At 39.2% G+C, this 20,851-nt stretch overlaps 1 protein-coding gene across 2 annotated transcripts in view; it reads left to right on the top strand.

Annotated features, from left to right (window-relative positions):
* The window catches only part of LOC134529010 (uncharacterized), a 50,482-nt gene extending 30,187 nt beyond the window's left edge, over positions 1-20,295 (top strand). Inside the window, exons 1-4 of one of the 2 annotated variants that reach the window (XM_063362679.1) lie at positions 4,995-5,047; positions 10,875-10,961; positions 15,323-15,557; positions 17,276-20,289. In XM_063362679.1, coding sequence (XP_063218749.1) covers positions 10,896-10,961; positions 15,323-15,557; positions 17,276-18,837 — 1,863 coding nt within the window. In that variant the 5' untranslated portion in view covers positions 4,995-5,047; positions 10,875-10,895 and the 3' untranslated portion in view covers positions 18,838-20,289. Of the gene's footprint in view, positions 1-4,994; positions 5,048-10,874; positions 10,962-15,322; positions 15,558-17,275 lie in introns of those variants that run through there. The other variant, XM_063362678.1, reaches the window with a different exon arrangement.
* Positions 20,296-20,851: the final 556 nt, after the last annotated feature.

Here is a 20,851-nt window from a genome sequence, read left to right as displayed (position 1 = left end):
GTAATTTGAAAGGAAAATTTCATGCTCCCATCTTTTATAACCTAGATTGTATTAGACATTTTTTTTAATATATGTAGTGTTTTAGCGCATTAAAATTAAGTACGCTTGAAAATATTTGTTTGAATTTTCAATTTTGTTATATACTTAATTGTAGATCAGCTATGGGAATAGTGGAGGATGTATTTTTGTCATTTCTTTCAGACAATAGCAAAACTAAGATGATAATTAAAAACAATTCTCGAAATGTGAAGGTTAGGTCATGGAAAGCCGGGGAAAAGTCAGGGTGAATCCGTCACCAGTATTCTATTACAGATTTTTGCGGACACTCTGTCACCAGTATTCTATTACAGATTTTTGTGGACACACTGTCACCAGTATTCTATTACAGATTTTTGCGGACAATCTGTCACCAGTATTCTATTACAGATTTGTATGGACACACTGTCACCAGTATTCTATTTCAGATTTTTGTGGACACACTGTCACCAGTATTCTATTTCAGATTTTTGTGGACACACTGTCACCAGTATTCTATTACAGATTTGTGTGGACACACTGTCACCAGTATTCTATTACAGATTTTTGCGGACAATCTGTCACCAGTATTCTATTACAGATTTGTATGGACACACTGTCACCAGTATTCTATTACAGATTTTTGCGGACACTCTGTCACCAGTATTCTATTACAGATTTGTGTGGACACACTGTCACCAGTATTCTATTACAGATTTTTGTGGACACACTGTCACCAGTATTCTATTACAGATTTTTGCGGACAATCTGTCACCAGTATTCTATTACAGATTTGTATGGACACACTGTCACCAGTATTCTATTACAGATTTGTATGGACACACTGTCACCAGTATTCTATTACAGATTTGTGTGGACACACTGTCACCAGTATTCTATTACAGATTTTTGCGGACAATCTGTCACCAGTATTCTATTACAGATTTGTATGGACACACTGTCACCAGTATTCTATTTCAGATTTTTGTGGACACACTGTCACCAGTATTCTATTACAGATTTGTGTGGACACACTGTCACCAGTATTCTATTACAGATTTTTGCGGACAATCTGTCACCAGTATTCTATTACAGATTTGTATGGACACACTGTCACCAGTATTCTATTACAGATTTTTGCGGACACTCTGTCACCAGTATTCTATTACAGATTTGTGTGGACACACTGTCACCAGTATTCTATTACAGATTTTTGCGGACAATCTGTCACCAGTATTCTATTACAGATTTGTATGGACACACTGTCACCAGTATTCTATTTCAGATTTTTGTGGACACACTGTCACCAGTATTCTATTTCAGATTTTTGTGGACACACTGTCACCAGTATTCTATTCAACCGCGTTGTAGGAAATGGTTGGGAAATTCACATAGATCAAATAATAAATTTAAAAAACGGAAAGATATTACTGTTAATCATGGTACTTCTCCGACATTTGTTTAGTATAATGCTAAATTCGCCAGACGTGTACCAATTTTCCACTGTGAATTTTTCAAACAATGTGTATACTAGTGAATTTCACACATGTTCAGGAATTTAACCAAGGTTTTTTACAATGTAGAAATTGTCGCATTTTTAACACGCTTTGTTTATGTTTGCAAAGCTCATTAATAGGAGCAGTGAGATTTTGCGAAAATATTTTGGTTTTAGCTGCTTGTTAAAAAAAAAATAGCATTGTGGGTGTTTCGCGATTGGTCGAGTTTCTTACAAATAAATGGCTGCTGTCAACGTGCGTGTCACAGCCGTTCTTTTCGGAATCAAAAACGTCAAGCCCGGCCAAATAAGGCAATTACTTATCATCCAGACAGACGCAAGTTGCAAGATAGAAAATGCTAGCACAGGAAAACCATGTTGCAACCTAGTAGAGTTTCTAATTGTTTCGCAAAAAAAAAAATCACTGTCCTTATTTACGAGGTGTGTTGAAGAAATACGGTGAAAATTTGATTACGAACAAAGATATAAGCCTACATATATTTTGAACTGAGCTTCAAAATACTCTCCTTGGCCAGCGATACGCACTTATTCCATTGTTCACTCCATGATTAGAAGCATTTCTTGAAGGGCCTTCGGCTGCTGCGCTGTGGTCCTCTCAATGTCGGGAATGTGTCGAAATGTGTTAACGCGTTGTTCGAAATCCATCCACGAAGCGCGACAGAGACAGACACGGTAAACACGACCTCGCTCTTCCGGCTCTGGAAGCAGACTGACAAGTCACGACTTGTTCAAACTCGACAATCACCATCTCAACAGACCAGGCTACCGGGCTTATTACTTCACATAGATGTAGCGTCAGCAATTGCTGCTATAAAAATTCATTCACAGTATTTTTTTATCAAACATTACTGCGTCTGTCCATAAAAAAAAAGCTTCTATATCTGTTAAATGAGCCACTTAGAACGCAGCTGTTGAACATATTACAGTTCTTACATTATTGGTCTAAAAATAACTACATTATGTCAAACATATTTATTCCAACCAAAATAGTACGGAGAAGCTAGTGTGTTTTGTAGACTATCTTTAGCCAAGAAATGTTTGCGATGTTGGTGTTCCTAATACAGAATGATGTGGGGATCTAGGCCGACACAGAATAAGGACAGAGGCGAGGGAACTGCTTCGTGCCGGGAGGACACATGACCGGAGATGCAGCCTCTAGCCAATCAGGGCCTGCGCCGTGAACTTGCCACGCAGCAGGCTTTAGTGTTCATACACTGTATGGCAATTGTACCAGCAAAAATTTTATATTGTATGAATTGTATTTTTATTCTTATTAACATTGGAGTGATTGTATGTATTTATATTAATGTATTTACCATTTGAATTTATTACTAAGGGCATGAATTTTGGAATAAAATAATCAGATCGCTCATTAGACTGAGGCAATAAGTTATGCCGGGGCTAGCGATGGTTTCCTTGTAATTGGCTGCCGTCTGCAAGATAAGCCTATTTGGCCGGGCCATTCCGCCCTGGATGGCTGTGATTGGTGCGCTGACAGTAGACACGTGCCTGAAATACAACCAGTCAACCATGAAACAGACAATCCTACAAAGTTTTGTCGCGAGGGTACATGGCCCTACTTATTACGCCCACATAGCTTCATGAGCGTGGATAATGTCCAAACTGGTGAGACACATACAGCGTGGCGGGGCGCATCAAGTGTCCGCTCAGCCATGACCCGACTGTAGCGTCCTGAGCTTACTTTCTCGCCACAACACCGCAACACGCCACCAACGCAACAAAACAACCACAGTCGTTTATAAAGCACACTGAACGTGTTAAAAAAATTCTTTTTTTTCCATGGGATTATTTTGATAATTAATGTTTATCGTGAAAACATACGAAACGGTCAATGATTTGAATTAAAATTGTTATTTTGTTTACTTCGTGAAAGTGTAACAAGTGAAAACTGGAGGTTATAAAAAAACAACATCGTCACACAACGTCTACCTCTTTAAAAGTTTTCAGAACTCTTCACTTTATAAACGCACGGCGGGAAAGGCAAGCCGTCTGCCAGAAGTCGCTTGATTTGCTTTTTGTTTTCTTGGCGTCGTACGTGGTTTGTATCGGGTGTTTGAAAACGTCGCTATTGAAACTTTTGGCGTGTTGCGTTTCTATTGTAGTTGACAAACCCGGCCTGGTGCGGACCACTCGAGGCTTGTGGCTGGCTTGGAGTCGAAGCCACGACCCTCGCCGATCACCCTGCGTCCCGATCTCGCCACGCTGGTCGGTGTGCATGTGCTTATTACCCTTGTGCTGCTTCTGCTGTTGGCTCGCAGCTAATCTGGGAGACCAACAAAGCAGTTACCCGCTTGAGACGTCTCAAAGTCAGCAGCCAACGAACAAGTGAGCAATTGTAGTGGACTCCAGCTTTGAGGTCCTTGTAGCCACGAACTGCTGCGTCCCTGAAGACCTCTGTCTCCAGGCGCGCAGTCCTCGGATCCACTCGTCCGCTGTCGCTCCAGGCGCAACATTGTGTCATTCTTAAACGCGATTTTTTTTGTAGCGCAGAAACGGCAACATTACACAATAGGCATTTCCAAATCGTCTACAGGTATATACAATCAAACGCGCATGAAAATGCATTTCGCACAACAAATATTAAAAAAAAAAAAATGTGTTCGAGTATTTCAATACGCGCCAGAGATGTGTAACATCTAACCTTGGTAATGAGCCAATGTTATGTGGCACATACTCTCGGTCACGGAATTTAATACAGAATTCTTTAAATTTATGCCAAGCGCCACGCCCCATGGCTTCAGACATTTGCACATTATTATTATTCTTTCCTAACCTAACTAAAGCTTAGTTTACTTCGTAGAAGGAACCTAGGTGCGACTCCCCATTACGCCTGGTCATGCTGGGGTCAGCCATGCATCGTGTGCTAGGAGGGACTGCCAGGCATGGCAGCGATAGGCTGAGTTCTCAGTTAAAAACACAAGCGAGCGCATAGCTGCCATGCTGACTGCACACGACCTGTGCGTAATCGGTCCATTTCAGCCAATCCGACACTGTTGGCAGTGTTCGTAAGTACAGTATTAACTACCGAATGATTATCCCGTGACATCTGACCAGCAATTTATGAGCACTGTTTTTCAACATATAAATAAGGGTAATATAATTTTTTTTATTTAACCATTATAACCAGGAAACATTTGTACTTACAATTTTTGTTAGTGACTTATAAGTAATAGAATAAATTAATTCTTAAAGCAGGAATTGCGCCTGAGCATTGTAATATATCTACAGTTTCTTGCCACAATATTATTTATAAATATAGACAGTTCTCTAGTGCTGCCAAAATGGCTTCCTACTCTGCTCTCATCGGTTGTTGCGCTGTATGCGCACGACCGTCCTATGCGCCAGGTCGACCTGCGGAGGGGAGGGGAGGAGGAGGGGGTGAAGGAGGGGAGGGGCAGGCCGCGCGAATGTGTGCCGGCGGGAGGCAGTAGGCTGCAGAGACTGGCCTGGTTAGCGCCGCTGTCCGCAGTAGGAGCGACGCCTCTCGCACCACAGGTGACTCTCTCCAGTCAGATACAGACCACAAGGTTTCGCAGATTCTTTTCGCGATAGGCTAACATTTAAATACGTCTAAATACCATACTGCTGCATCTTCTGTTGTATCGCCGCTGATGCGGAGGACCCTCGACCGGGAAAGTGTCGAATCAAAGACCTCCCAGTGGAGACGTATTGGTATCACCAGTCAGTAGCCGATTAGCTGGTGTTGTTTTCCCGAGTAAGTGCATGCCTGTGGAGTCTATCCTAGTGGTCATTGAGAGCGCGAATTTTTCCAGTCCCATTCAACGGCTAGAGTCTGGAAAAATTCCCAGGTTTGGTGATCTCCAGGACAGACTCCACAATCCTCTGGATATTTGGTCGAACGTCACCTGTTCATTGCATGCTGACTTGTGAGGCGTCTCAGCTGGGTAACTTGTGATCCGATACTTCTTTGGTTGAAGATTTCCCATTGTTTCATAGTTCTGCACATGTAATAATGGGATTTTAGCATATCGCGGAATTATTCCGCAAACTTATCGTTATTAACCTGGAAATTTCGTGGATTCATTTGGTGTCTAGCTAAAATTCACAGTCCTATATATATTCTACAGATATATGCTTTCCTGTTGGCTAATTCCTTATTGCTGACTGGTAATGCCTAACCCACAGTCTCAGATGGGAGTGTCCAAAGAATTGTGATCCAATTATCAAAGCAATGTAAATGTAAATATATTTGCATTCTACTTTGTTACTAAAATAATCCGTGACATTTCAGGTCTCAACCCATCGTGAATCAATTCGTAACAGTTTTGACACTTTTCCTGGGAAATTAACTGATTTGTTGTTTGTTTTTACTATATCCTATTTAGTTTTCGTCTAGACTATGTTGTTGATCTTATTTATTTTTGGCTTATACCTGGGCTTATTAACACCACGGTTCAAGTCGGTAAGCCAGTCAGTATTTACATCAACTGCGGGTTAAGAATAATACTTCTCCGCGTACCAAACCGCGGAAGGAGATGTCAAACCACTGCAGAATAATGTTGATTAGCCTCTGTTGTACATCCGGCGTCTCTTCCCTGTGGTGGTCATTTAGGAAACTTTAGCCTGGGCTCATACTGACTGTAATCATCATGTTGCCACCATTTATGTAATTTTTTATTATCTAAAAGGATGAATGAGTAGTTATGCTGGAACTGTGAATAAGCGAGGGATGTATTTATAGCGAAAAGTTTTCGGGGACTAGTTGAGAGTTAAAACACTTTAATATCGTCTTGAAGGTACATGTTAACTGTTAGCACACGAATCACAGCCCTTCAGTATCGAAGCAAACGCGTCCTGAGTGGTCTGGTCAAATAGGGCACTGGCTTCTCTTGCAGACGGCCGCCAGTTACAAGGAAGAAACATCTCAGGCGAGGGAATACCTTATTGCAGTCTGAGCTCTAAGACTTTTTCGCGAAAAATATATATCCCTATGTATCAGTACTACATTGTGGGATACTTGAGTGAAAAAAGGGTGTAGCATTAATCTCAGTCCGAACACTTGTGTCATGGATGTTAATGGCGTCATAAAATGAAGAATTGTAATCCACTGCTTCATCCCTTCCCCAATCACCCAATTGGTCTCTTATTTTGGTTATGTACGGCACACTGTTACAAAATTTCAGTAAATTTATGGAGTTTTCAACGAGAAATTCGCTCAAAATAAAGGAAGAGTTATTTGTAATTCCAGATAACTGTGTCTTCCTAGAAACAACGCCACATTTTAACTTTAAATTCTGTTTTTCGTTATGAACACGCGTGAATAGTTAATAACCAGCGTTCTTCGTAAATTTAAGGTGACAATTTTTAACAGTGCAGAGAAAGATTTACCATAATAGGTGTCTGTTTTTGTTTGTAACAATTTCCCAGTTTCACATTACCAATGCAAATAAACACCCCATACCTATTTTAACGTTAATCCTGTCACCGCAAATAAATAAGGCATTCATAAATATTTTTATAAAACAGGCATTTCAAATAAGCAAATACAACCACGAATAAACGATTTTAAGTGTCACATTGGTTCAGACATATCAGAATAAAAAGGAAAAACTAAAACTCTACGCGATATTTCTCAATTGGAATGGCCCATACTGAAAAAAGAAAAAAAAAGGAATTCACGATAAATAATTTTCTAAGCTCTTTGTCAGCCTAAACAGGTGTAAACTAAGTAATGAATAATTTCATAAATTAGAAACTACTGACAGGAATTTCTCTAAAGGTGGAAATCACAATCTTTCAGACTAGTGCAAATTCGAGTTTGCATTTAACGCAAAGTAAAAAATCTGAACCAGCAAATGGGAAGGTTTTTGATGACAAAATTCAAATTCCGTACTGTAATTACATATGTTCAGGTGTGTGTATGTATATATAATGGGTTTATTTGAAACTGTTATACAAACTTAATACGGATGAGCTTAAAGAATAATATCTGCAGCATTCTAGTGACTTAAAAAATATACAGTAGAGTCCCACTAATCCGGACAGGATGGAACAAAATCACTGAAAGTCTGGATTAAACGGAATTTGCCTTAAAATGCACGCTATTGAACTTTTAGATTAGAGTTTATCATAAATACCAGTTTTCATAAGGTTATTTTATTTTCAGTACTGCTGTATACATAGGCCAAAGTTTTTAATTTACGAACGGATGTGGGACTGACAAAACAAAACGTCTTTGTGATCCGGACTAACCGGATGTCCGGCGAGTGAGGCCTAGATTAGCGGGACTGAACTAGTTTATTTGGAAGCAGTGGCTGAATGTGCGCGTAATCTGTGTTATCAGTGTTGCTTGAAGGCAGGGAGCTTGCTGCGCTTGCTGCGCTTGCTGCGCTTGCTGCGCTTGCGCGGATCCGCAAGGAACAAGTGAGTTGTTCCCAGGCAGCCCGCAGAGCGCAATGCACACTCTCGGAGTATACTTTTAAACGAAGAATTCACCTCCAATGAACGAACATTTCTTCGTAATTTCACATAACTGAATCTTCGTAGAAAATAGGCAGTATTTAGACTTCCGAGTGATGTTTATAGGGCAAACACACTCGCGGAAGAAATAAGAGAGTGTTTTAGCAGGGAACTGAAAATGTTTTTGACATTTTTTTCACTAGTATAACAAGATTATTTTCGTATAGTACCCGTGTCTTTACGAACACAACGGTAAATTGAAGAAGAGCCCTGGGTAGTTTGTGAAACTACTCGCGGCATCTCGCGGTGGGCCGGCGCTGTTGTTGAGTTCACAGACCCGCAGTCTGCACTTTGCTGCTCTCCCGGGAGAAGACATTCTTTCCTGCAGGACTATGCTTAGAAAGCGTGTCGCTGGAAGAACTAACTTTCTACTGGTTCGCTTTGTGTGGCCTATCTCGCCATCCGCGCCACATGCGTTGCCAACCTGGCTAGAGGTTGCCACCTACTTAGTTGTATTGCCGGACTATATCTACTTCCAACATTATTACGTCGTTTATTTTTTTATTGGACTTACTAACTCCTAGAGACAAGAAAAACTCGCACATCCACTTCGTGACATGCTAAGATGCAAATACTGATACCTTTGTGCTGCGTCCCCTATTGGCTAATACTTAATATAGAGGACTCTGGGCCAATTGACGATCTTTAACAAAGGAGTTAACGAATCACACGTTACCCTGTTGAGAAATTTGAAAAGTCTGCAGCCAATGAACAAGTGATACTTACCAGAGTTTGCAGAGGATTGTGAATTCCATCCTGGGGGTCATTGAACCCGGGACCCTACTAACCCCATACTCCGAGCCAGCAGGCTTGTTGGCGTCTGGCGTCCAAACTAAACCTGAGCCCACACGGCTTCAGTGGTTGAGTCGTCGGATCATCCGCCTTCCCCCAAGGTCCTGCGGGTTCGACTTCCGGTTGTGGCCGTGATCCGATGGCTTTTCTCGTGGCTCTCCCGTTTCTCTTAGTTCTCACTTCTTCGCCGCTTAATGGGTAGGGACCGGAACATTTGGCGGGTTCACTGACCAGGATTGACTCCGCAGTCCCACGTATACTCGGGCAAATGTCACCCATTGGCTGCTGTCATGTGAGACGTCCCAACGCAGTGGCTTGTGAGAAGATACAGTTCTGGCTGAGTGTTTCTCACTGGCCCAGAGTCCTTCAGATTAGCTAGGCAGCACTAAGGTATAACTACTTTAATTTTAACCTACACGAAATAATCCGTGAATTTTTCCTGTCTCAATTATTGGTTTAGTATCTTAAGTTATTTGTCAGATAATATTTTGTGTTTTTGCACATAATTTTAATTGAATCATTATATAACCACATTTAATTGCTTTTAAAAGTATTTTTTATCTACTAAACATATCATTATTTAGAGTTTTTAATGAACCTAATGTAAAATTGTATGGCAATTCTAGCTTGTGCTGAAAGCATGAAATCATGTGGTATACCGGTATACGGTTTTAGATTAACTGTTCGTATATGAAGCCTTCGCCTTGAAACGCTTTATTTTTGGTATTTAATTTATAAATCGACAAAAATCAAGCTTTCCCTAAACCCTGGAAAACTCAGGTTTCTGTGGTTAACGATAAGCTCTCGTTCATTAATTCTAAGCTCAGTAGATCAGCTCACAAAAAAAAGTTAATATTGACATTGGTCTAGTGACATGTGTTACAATTGCGAAAAAACGTAGCTACTGAGTAGAGTTTGATACTTTAATGAAGTGCGTTTGTACCACCCTTTCTTTTAATCTACTTTGAAAATAGTCTTCTGATGTTATGTTAAAGTCAAGTGTAAATCGACCACTTTCAGTTCGCGTGCACTTAATTACTTGAGCGCGCATTAAGAGCGTGTATTTAAGAAATAATTTTTATTGTGAAATGTTATTTGTGAAGTTCACAATGTAGCCAATGAAGCTCTGCAATAGTATATAAATTCACTCAAGCAGGTAATTTTACGCAAACTGTATTGCAAATTAGTATATAACAATATGTAAAAGATTCGAATGGCTGCTAATTAACACATGAAAATAATTTTTCAGGCATGAAGACGTGTAAATACTTTCAACTTGATTGCACGTGAACTGGTCAGTGTGCAGTGGGTTTTATATGTTTGGTTTCATTAGTGCGAACGTGATACGAGCAATTTTTATGCAGAATAACTTAAACAAAACATGAATTCCTTACAGTCAAGTAATGGATAGTCTCTTGAAAACCACACGGTGACCTATGACCTATTCACCCATTTCACCGCACTGAGAAAAATATGTGGACGTGGGAACCAAAATGCTATTACCCACGATCCTTCCAGTCTGTCAATGTATGGGTTATAAGTGCTGCATAACTGATCCTGTAACAATACTTTAGAATGTTCTGTACTGGGGTTTTCTGTTGCTGGTACTGAAGTTACCTTTTATCCATTTCAACTAACATAACCTTTCTGTGGGCACTTATTTGGCCATATTTTCTCATTGTCCCATAAATTCGATGTTTTTCTGTTGGGAAGCATTCCACGGCTATGCCTGCCGAGTTGTCTCAACTCTGGCAAGGCATGCGCTCCCTGCCTCATGCCTCATGCCTCATGCCTCATGCCTCATGCCTCATGCCTCATCATCAATGAGCACCAGGCTCGAGACCCGAGAGCTTCCCAACCTAGTAAAATTCCACTGGGTTCCTATGCATGAAGCCTTTCTGTTCGTATGGAAATGCGTAGCGTAAAACCAGAAATTGTTCGATGTTGATTTTTTAAATGTTTAGTTTGGTTGAGCAGATGTAGCAGTCAGTGAGCATGTATTGAAGACACTAGCGAGATAAGTGGAACTACTCTTTTCTTTTTTTTTCAGAAATCTGGATTCTCTTCAACAATGTGTGGGACTATGTGGAGATCCGTGCTGATCCTGACTATATGGCTCCCAGCCACGCTGATAGACGTAAGTATTCCTAACGCCTCCAATTACTACTATGTCACACAGTTCACTTAGGCCTTTTTTGTACACACTTAAAATCAAAAGTTAAAAAACTACTCCTCGAAAAACTAGGTGTAAGAATATGTCCGCACGCTTTACGCTCAGGCGTGCAACATTTCTTTGACCTATCGTATTATAAAATGTTCTGTATTCGACATTAGTACCTGTTAAAATGGCTCTATTTTAATTTTTGTACATTGAGACATTCTAGCGATGTGCGGCGGTAAAGCACTGGAAGTAGATCTTAAGCAAGGCTTCTGAAAGTGTAATTAAAGAATCAACTAACTGTTGTTATTTTATTGGGACGTTAAACGAGCCAGATTTTGCATAAGCTAATCCGGATGGAATACACATTAAATTAACCTAACATAATAGAAACGGCACACACATCTAGAACACAAAGGTCATTGTTTTAATTAGTTTTCTAAATATCTAAAACCTTTTTCGAGGTTGAAGGGATTCTGTTTGAATTCCAAAATCAAGACATTCGTAGAAAATTAGTTTTATCCGCAGTGCATTAGTAGTTAGTTCACTCGCGCTTTGAAACACACATGAAGTCTGGCTAGGCGAATCATTCGTTATCTCTTTGGAAAAAAATTATTTTCGATAAAATTATATTTAGTGCCAGTCAGATAAATTACATCCAATATTCATACCGAAAATAAGGCTAATTGAAATCAGTTTAAATGTTTTTGGTCAAAATCATGCCATGTAATATTTATTTGTGATAGATGATCATTTCCAAGTGAAAGTCCCTACGTTAAAAGTGAAAAGCATTCTTTATCTTTGTCATACTGATGGTAATTCAAATATTTTGATTTAATTCCATTTGTAGGTTATTTTAAGTAGTAAATTTAATCAAACAAATTTACTCATACCAGATATTTATAAATTTCACCAGCAATATTTTGTGGTGGATGAGATACAATACAAGGAGATGTGTTTTTATTTTTGTATAAATGTTTTTAACCACTTCACGGCGAAATAAAGTTGCTGAGACGGTATCGAGCCAACACACATGCAATACAACAGCCTACTTACAGGGCCATTGGTTGATTGTCGTTTCGTAAGATGACACTTCATACACTTCACCAGCGGAATAGAGGTTCATTTTCTGTGTGCGTGCCTTGCTTATAGAGCTGATAACATTAGAGTCAGAATTACGAAGTGCTCTATGAGACATGTTACAATTAGTTAAAATGATAATCTCTGCTTAGAATCTGAGTTTCAAGCAACTATTCTAACGTATTGTTTGAATTATAGTTTAGTGTTGAACAAAAGAATACGTCTGCTTTTTCAAAATAAACTAGTTTTTTAGGACAGATTGAACCCTTCACAAAATTGATTGGAAACGAATATTTCCGTCACCTGAAACGTACTCCAGCAAAAATCATATTATTTTGAAATTCACTGTGCTGAAATAATCTTTTCAGTGGAAAACTTGAATTTTTATGACAAAATTTTTGTTATTACTAAACACCAATTTGTAGTTTAAAAATATTTTCTTCTTATTGACATGAAAACATTTTTGGCTGTAAAAATTGTACATATTATTGTGTTGCGAAACGTGGTCTAATGGTCAGCGTGTATGATTTTCCAACCTGAGGTCGTGGGTTTGTTTCTTACCTCGTGAACGAGTTAGTTGTTAGGTCGTGGGTTTGTTTCTTACCTAGTGAACAAGTTAGTTGTTAGGTCGTGGGTTTGTTTCTTACCTAGTGAACGAGTTAGTTGTTAGAAGCCCCCACATAGCCGGCCTGGCTAGGCTCCAGGCGAAAGGTGAGGATGTTTTTATTTACTAAGATCGATTTAATAGGGACTGGCAGTACGATATATACATTAACCTTTCAGTCACACTTTGTTAATTTCTAAGACATTATTTTAATAATTTTTATTTTGACCAAACTAATTTTTTTATTGTTTCATAGCCACGTGTATGATGTACACTTGTGGCTCACGCACTGCTTGGACGTGAAGCGCCCGGCAGAGCTGCATACAGCTGGATCGCCACGCGATGCCAGATGCCCGCACGGAAGTCAGAAAGTGAAACCGAGTGTCTGCCCCGGTGACCTGCTGCGACACAATGGGGGCCCCGCACTCTCCCGCAGACAATACCTCCCGCTTATCTCACGCAACCATTTCCAAGCGACGTTGTTGCCGCACAAACATTCCCGGTACAACATTATTCGAGAATGTGTCGAGATTAATTTCTATGGAGATGGCCCAAAACTGCATTCAGTATTTTTCCGCAAGGCTGAGTCGAGCTTGCCATCATAACTCGCCTCGATAACTTCGATCGGAGCTGACAGGCTTGCGATGCCAAGTTGATGGTATGCTTGCTTGTGAACTTGGTTGCCTAGTGGCAACTGGCGCCGCGATGTCAAAACAAACATCACACTATCGGCAAACATCGCAGTCTGTGGCGGCCACGGTCTGGAGTTGCTCGCCTTTTGCGTTGAAGGCGAAGATATCACCAACGTTTCGGTCGACGTTCCAATCGCGATCATCAGGGAGCAGTCACCTACTGTTTTTACTATTGAGTAGGAAACTGCCCTGATGATGGTGACAGCAACTTCGACCAAAACGCCAGTGATATCGTCGCATTCGACGCGGCTACAATCCAGAAACCAAACAACTCCATCACCACTATTGTTCTGAAGACTTCCGTTCATGCTTCAATCACGGGAAGTGTGGCAAATCGAGGCTATTTATCACTATAGAAGTAATTGCACAGGAAACAAAAAAGTATTTTGTTTTAATACATTCAGGTGTCTTAGTTAGCTTGTTGGCAACTATGTTAGGAAAAACTTAAATTCATACAGTTTTAGGATTAGGTTATTTTTGGGTTTCAAATGTGTTCAGTTTAAAACACATACATTGCATACACAGTCATACATTTTTATGACAGTTATTGAGAATAACAAAATTATAAACTTAAATAATAATAATAATAATAAAATAATTTAATAAGAATTTAATCAGTGATTGGACTATTATATTAACTTAAGGATTTAAGTTAAATAAACTAATAACCTTCAAAGTTATAAATAAATTTAAACTTTAAGCCTTAGTAAATTTTAATACACCACTAAATTTTCAATATAATATATAATGGATATAAGACCATTATAAAGGAGTTATTTTCACTCATAAATAAATTTACGATTTATTGCCTGAATTCAGCCACTTTACTAATGAAACGATGATTTTTCTCCACCAACCATAAATATATTGGAACTTTATAATGAAAAAGTGTAAAGAACTATGCAATTTAGTGTTATTATAACAGAGGGATAATATTACACTAGAAATATGAATGCACGTGATATTGTTCACGTAAAAGTGTGTTTTATCTACTTAAAGTGATTTGTTCGTTTTCTTTATACCTATACTTCCTTTAAAAAAACGACAATAATTTAGTTAGAATTACAAAAACATACCTCTAGACTAAGGTTTCCTTGACCCAAAAATATGTATTTTTGTTTGTATGTATATGGTAAAATATATACATGTATACAGTTGATTCAAATACATATTTTGTTTAGGAAAGATTTTTTCGTTGACCCAACAAATAGTTTTGACAGCGTAAAAGTATATTTCGTAAGATGTACCAAATTTATTTTATTATACATCGAATTTTGTTAAGCTAACATATATTTTGTTACAACAAATATATATTTGTTTCGCCATACACAATAAAATGTTAGTTTGCACCGACCTAATATTTTTCTCTGTGCGCACGCCAAATAAATTTATCCTGGGTTTATGTGCCGTTTTAAAGCGATCCAACTAAGCAAGATATTCAGGAATTCCCTCATTCATTTGAAGATGAAATATATATTGTCAAACCATGTTAGTAAAATTGTACCAGTAATCATGCGGTATGACATGCAACACGCGCGTTCCTGAAGTCTGCGCGCTAGCTTCTCCAGGCACTCCTGGCTGTCAGCTGCTGCCCTCCTGAAGTGTCCTGCCAACACAAGCAAGCACCTAGAGCTGAACACTAATTCAAGTCAAATTCGTAGTCAAAATTACGTCGCCTACAGTGGCCCGTGTCAAACAATCCGTTATTTCCTCCTAACAGTTACATGTTAGAGCCTGACAGTAAAAACTGAAAAAAGGAATGGAAAGTATTGTCTGTACCTCGTCTTGTTGATAAATTATATCAATCTTTCTAAATAGCTACTCACATACGGTATGCCGAGCTAAAAAATAAAAAATAAATAAAAGGCGGAAGAGTAGTTATGTTCCTATATTTCATTTTTAAACTGTATGTTTAGAATAGTGTGAATGGCAGTGGCCGCACTGACTCGCACCGGCTGTTGCAGAGCGCGCGCGGCGACGTGGAGTCTGCGTCGCTGCCGCTGGAGCACCGCGCCGTGTACGGCCCGCCGCCCCCGGGGGCGCTGGCCGGGGGCGGGCTCGGGGGCGGCGACGACCCCTGGCCCCTCGCCGCGCCCGACATGCCGCAGATCAAGCACCTGCAGGTGCAGTGCGAGAAGACGCACATGCGCGTCAACATCGAGTTCGACCGGCCCTTCTACGGCATGATCTTCTCCAAGGGTGAGCTCTTCTCTGTCTGATTAGCCAGGGACACCTGTATTTCGCGAATACATTTCGTGTCAAGGTATTTCACAAAACACTGTAGCTTTTCTCCTGTGGTTATTGGCTGAGGTCGGTGAGAGGTGTCGTCCCGCTCTTGACGGGTCACCGCACTGCACCCTCACAATTTGCCATGACTCTTAGGAAAAGCTACAGTGTTTTGTGAAATACCTTGACATGAAATTAAATCGCGAAATACATGTGTCACTATTGATTACCAGTTCATTCAGCATGTGCCATGCGATGAAGAAGCTTAAAAATTATTCTCTTAAAAACCAGTATTTATAGAAGATAAATATATCAGAACCAAAATAATAACACGAAATTCACAAAAGTATACAAAATAATTCTTCAGTGGTTCTGTGAGAATATCATGGCCTCATAATGGTATCTGCTGAAAACTTGTTCTACATATGATAATATTTTTTGACAGATTCTTTAAGGGGCGTCATTGATACAAGCAAACGGCGAGGTCATTTAAAATAAACACACATCACGCACTGGCATGTGGAAGGATATTTATCCCCCCCCCCCTTCCCACCAATTGCATGGAGTGACTTTTGGAAACTATAGGATTCGAACCTATGCCCTCCAGGGTACTAGTCCAAAGTTCAACCATGATGCCACACCTGTAGGCGAACAACTGTGAAATTTCACCGTAAACGCTTAAACATATTCCATCATCAATCAGTTTGGAGCGGTTGTAACCATTTTTACCATTACAGTAGACGTTCAACAGTTTTGTGTTCAGAGAGAATGGACCAGCCAGGGTCTAAGGGATATATTCGTAAATTATGTAGCTACTACTATTTCTTGTTTTTGCACATGATTTTCAATAAATTTAAAATAATATATATATATCTGTTTATAGAAGATTTTTCCACCGAAAATTCCTTATTATGATGTTATTATGAACTTCATGTACATATTAATGTCAGTCCTAGCATGTACTAAAAGAATGAAATAGAGTGGTATACAGCGTTAAATTATTTATTCGTATGTAGCCATCGTTTCAAGACTCTTTATTTTTAGGTACTTATATCATTCATAAGTCAATAAAAATAAGGTTTTCCCAGAACCCTGAAAACTCAGGTTTCTGTGGTTTTAGAAAACTCAAAATATTACTAACGGATGATATACTAAAATAAAGAATTTGAATACGAATATTGTGTGTGTGTATTGAGCTGCCATGTCTTAGAGCTTTCAGAGGGAAAAAAAATATTTTTAACAGTACATTAATTTTGCAAAACATTTAAGTACTTACCTGGTGATGTATATTATCTGTCAAAACAGTATTAGTTAATTTGAAGCAAACTCTGCGGAAATAATGTGTAAAATACTAGAGGATTGAAACACTACTGTTACAGCACAACGGTTGCAAATAAATAAAATAAACAAACAATAAAACTGAAGATGATTCTATAATTTTAACATTCGTACTGTGTTATAAATATTTAGTCGTACAGTACATGTTTGTTTTAAACTAGAAGACAGATGTCCACAGGCTCATCAGAAACACTGTACTAATTGATTCCATTATTATTATGAAAATATGTTGCTGAAGAGTATCTATCACAGGTCATTAAAACATGTTAACCAAAACTACAAAGTTTACTGCAGACCAAAAATTAATATTTGTTTCACTGAATCTTTAATGCCATGCTAATTGGTGTTCACAGGTTTCTACAGTGATCCTCACTGTGTTCACTTGAAACCTGGGACTGGTCATCTCAGCACCACCTTCGAAATATTCCTCAACAGCTGCGGTATGTCTTCTTCAGCGAATCACAATGTTGACGGCTATGGCGGCAGTCCCACGCCCAGCGGAAGTTATGTTGAAAACACGATCATCATTCAGTACGATCCCTACGTACAGGAAGTATGGGATCAAGCAAGGAAACTGCGCTGTACTTGGTACGACTTCTACGAGAAAGCAGTTACCTTTAGGCCTTTCCAAGTAGACATGCTACATGCAGTTACAGCGAACTTCCTTGGAGACAATCTTCAGTGTTGGATGCAAATTCAAGTTGGGAAGGGCCCTTGGGCCTCTGAAGTCTCTGGGATTGTTAAAATTGGCCAAACTATGACGATGGTACTTGCCATAAAAGATGACGAAAGCAAGTTTGATATGTTGGTCAGAAACTGCGTTGCTCACGATGGTAAGCGAGCACCAATACAACTTGTTGATCAGTATGGTTGTGTGGTGAGGCCAAAAATTATGAGCAAATTCCAGAAGATCAAGCACTTTGGACCCTCAGCATCTGTAGTGTCATATGCTTACTTCCAGGCTTTTAAGTTCCCCGACTCCATGAACGTCCACTTCCAGTGCGTGATCCAAGTCTGCAGGCATCGCTGCCCGAATCCTAAGTGCGGTGGTTTGAGTGGGGAGTACGGTATACCTGCCCTGGGAGGACCTCATGGCAATGGACTTTCAGGAGAATATGGACCTCCACCTCCTCCAACTGGAGGAAACAGCCTACATTCCGAGTATGGACCTCCTTCCCTTTCCGAATACGGCCTACCTGCTTTCCCTGATCCGAGACACCCTACTGGGCCTTCTGGGGCGTATTCCGAAAACAAAGCAGACGTCGTGCCGCCGCCATCTTCTCAGGCGCAGCAGAGCTCATCTACATCGAACCCTCCGAACTCTTCCTCGGCGCCGCCGCCAGCTCAAGCCCAGTCGACGCACCAGAATGGGGCTCTCGGCAGCAGCAGCAACAACATCCACTTGCCCCCGCCGCCCCTGCCTGGACAGCAGGCCGCCTACACTACCGTCAAGAGGAAGGGCGGCGTCATCGACGAGATCGAAGGCAACCTGGCAACCTTGGGCGGACGGCCCAGGTCCGTGGAGGTGGAGTTCCATGGCGCCCGCCGGCGGAGAAGTGCGCCGATGGTCGTCGTCACCAAGGTCTACAAGAGAGAAGCTCAAGAGATGACTGACGTCAACACGAGTAGGATAATTCAAGTCGTAGCCCCAGGAGACGTCAATTTTGCACTAAATGGCGCAGCGAGCAACGAAACTTTAGTTATACAGTCTGCCTCGGCATCACCAGACTCTGGGAGTGTCTGCATGTCAGTTCCGAGTTTTGTTGGAGGGTTGGTAATGCTCCTCTTAGTATTGGTCGTCGCCTGTCTCGTAGCTGCATTCTTGTTCGTGAGAGTAAGAGCTTTCGATAGGAAAGGAGCGACAACTTTTGTTCAAGGATACGACAATACGGATTTTGTGAAAGTGGCTAACTAAACTTAACTCGAGGAGCGAAATATAAATATTGGTGTGTTTTTCCTTACTCGACAAATACGTGATGTATTTGTGGAGACAAAGGTTGCACATGTTATAAACAACACCTTTTGGAGAGATTCGTTGATTAAAGTGGTTCACTTTAACATTGTTTTATACGAGGCAATGCGAAGAAAGTTATTTCTTTTTCATTATAGGAATTACTCAACTACCAAATATTACCGGAATATGAGTACACGTTACGAAAGTGAAAGTTAATTCCACTCTTCCATTTTGACCAATGTGATCTGGTGCTTCAGCATGAAGTACTTCCAGTCATAGTTCATGTTAACACAGTAGCGAGGAAATATGTTTATAGAAACCATGGCTGTTCTGTGATATACCTGAATTATCTTAAAGGTGTCCATACGCTGAGGTACATCACTAGGCACTGAGGTGTTCAATGCATTGTGATAGGCCAAGTGCTCTGACACAACAAACATTTAAGAATACAACATAACATTTTTTTTAATAAAACCAAGACTGTTTAACACTTTTTTTTAAATTAGGTAGTTTGCGCCCAGCGATTTCAAATGAAGAATCGAATGTGCTTAATTAAATGTGTTACTGATTTGCTCATCTGACTGTAAGCTTTGAAGTGTTATGTATTAATTTATTTTTGTGATTATCAACTGTTTACTACGAAAAATGTTTTACCTATTAAAAATTAATATTTAACAATCATTCCAGGAAATGTGAACACAACTATATAAGGCAGTGATATTATCATGGTATGTAAAAAGCAAGTTTAATTGCATTTTTGTTGAGTCTTTTGTGGTACTAAAGAGGGATGTTTTTAGCCGTATACATTTACTCGAAGAAATCGGTACAATTGCTAAGATTAAATTAACTAGAAAGTCGTCAAACATTTGTATTTTTTTTTTTTTTTGTAATATTTCACGATGTTTTTAAAGTATAAAACGTATACTCATAAAAAATGCACTGCGTGAAAATCTATCTTCAGAACTCTACTTAAGAATACTAGTGAAATTTTTGATCATATTGTGTTATCTCATTTCAACTGTTTCAGATTTTAATTCGCTAGACTAGTGTATTAGGTAAAATTGTGAGTTGTCTTACCAACACACTTTTATTTTACTAAAAAAAATACATCCAGAAGTATGTTTAACTTTTAAACACCATGTAAAAATACTTGTATTTCAATTAAATGCTATAAACACACTTAAGTATGACAGGCTTACCGTCCAGCAGAAACAAAGAAGTGCCCAATTGTTATGTTATTTACTGTGTTGTATTTATAGCATAGTATTGTTCATTTCACTGCTCATTCACAACAATGTCATCATTCAAGAGGTAATAAATTCACGATTTAGAATAGTCTTATTTATTTTTATATGTAACAAGCTAATTTTCCATTGTTGTAATTTATTCTTGTGACAAATATTAAAGCAAAGAAAAAAATGATTTTGTTTTTCTTGTACAATAGCAAATTTATATAAGCAAATGTGCAAAAAAATTACATTTCTTCACTTGTGGCTAAATTGCGAGTCTGTTAAAACAAATCACATGAATCTTCGTAAACAATAGTCATGACACGTTATCTTGAAACAATAATTCTGCAAAATATAGGTACCAATATCGGTGATTAGTATGAAAACTTATAATATAAAACAAAACAGTATTTAATTTAACCGTTCTTCAAAAGAGCTCAATAAAGTAGCAATATTATTGACTATTTTACTGAATGCCCACCAGTTTATAATCAAACTGCAACGAAGGGAAACACCGGAAAATGTCATACTCCTGTAAGAGCTATATATTTTCCTGGAATTAAACAACAAAATTTTCACGTAAAAAATTATTCTACAAAAATGTTAAATTCATAAACTATGCTGTAATTAAATGTGATAATGTTTTGTAAAATTATGATAACTGTTATCTTTTTAGTCTATCTCAAAAATTTCTCAACGTTTCACCCAGTACGTGCTTAATCACTAGAATATTTGTGTAAATGGGA

The sequence above is a fragment of the Bacillus rossius genome, chromosome 2, assembly GCF_032445375.1.
Source record: "Bacillus rossius redtenbacheri isolate Brsri chromosome 2, Brsri_v3, whole genome shotgun sequence".
In the NCBI taxonomy this organism is placed as follows: domain Eukaryota; kingdom Metazoa; phylum Arthropoda; class Insecta; order Phasmatodea; family Bacillidae; genus Bacillus; species Bacillus rossius.
Note: the sequence above shows the minus strand (reverse complement) of the source record. Positions and strands in the feature narration are given on the sequence as shown.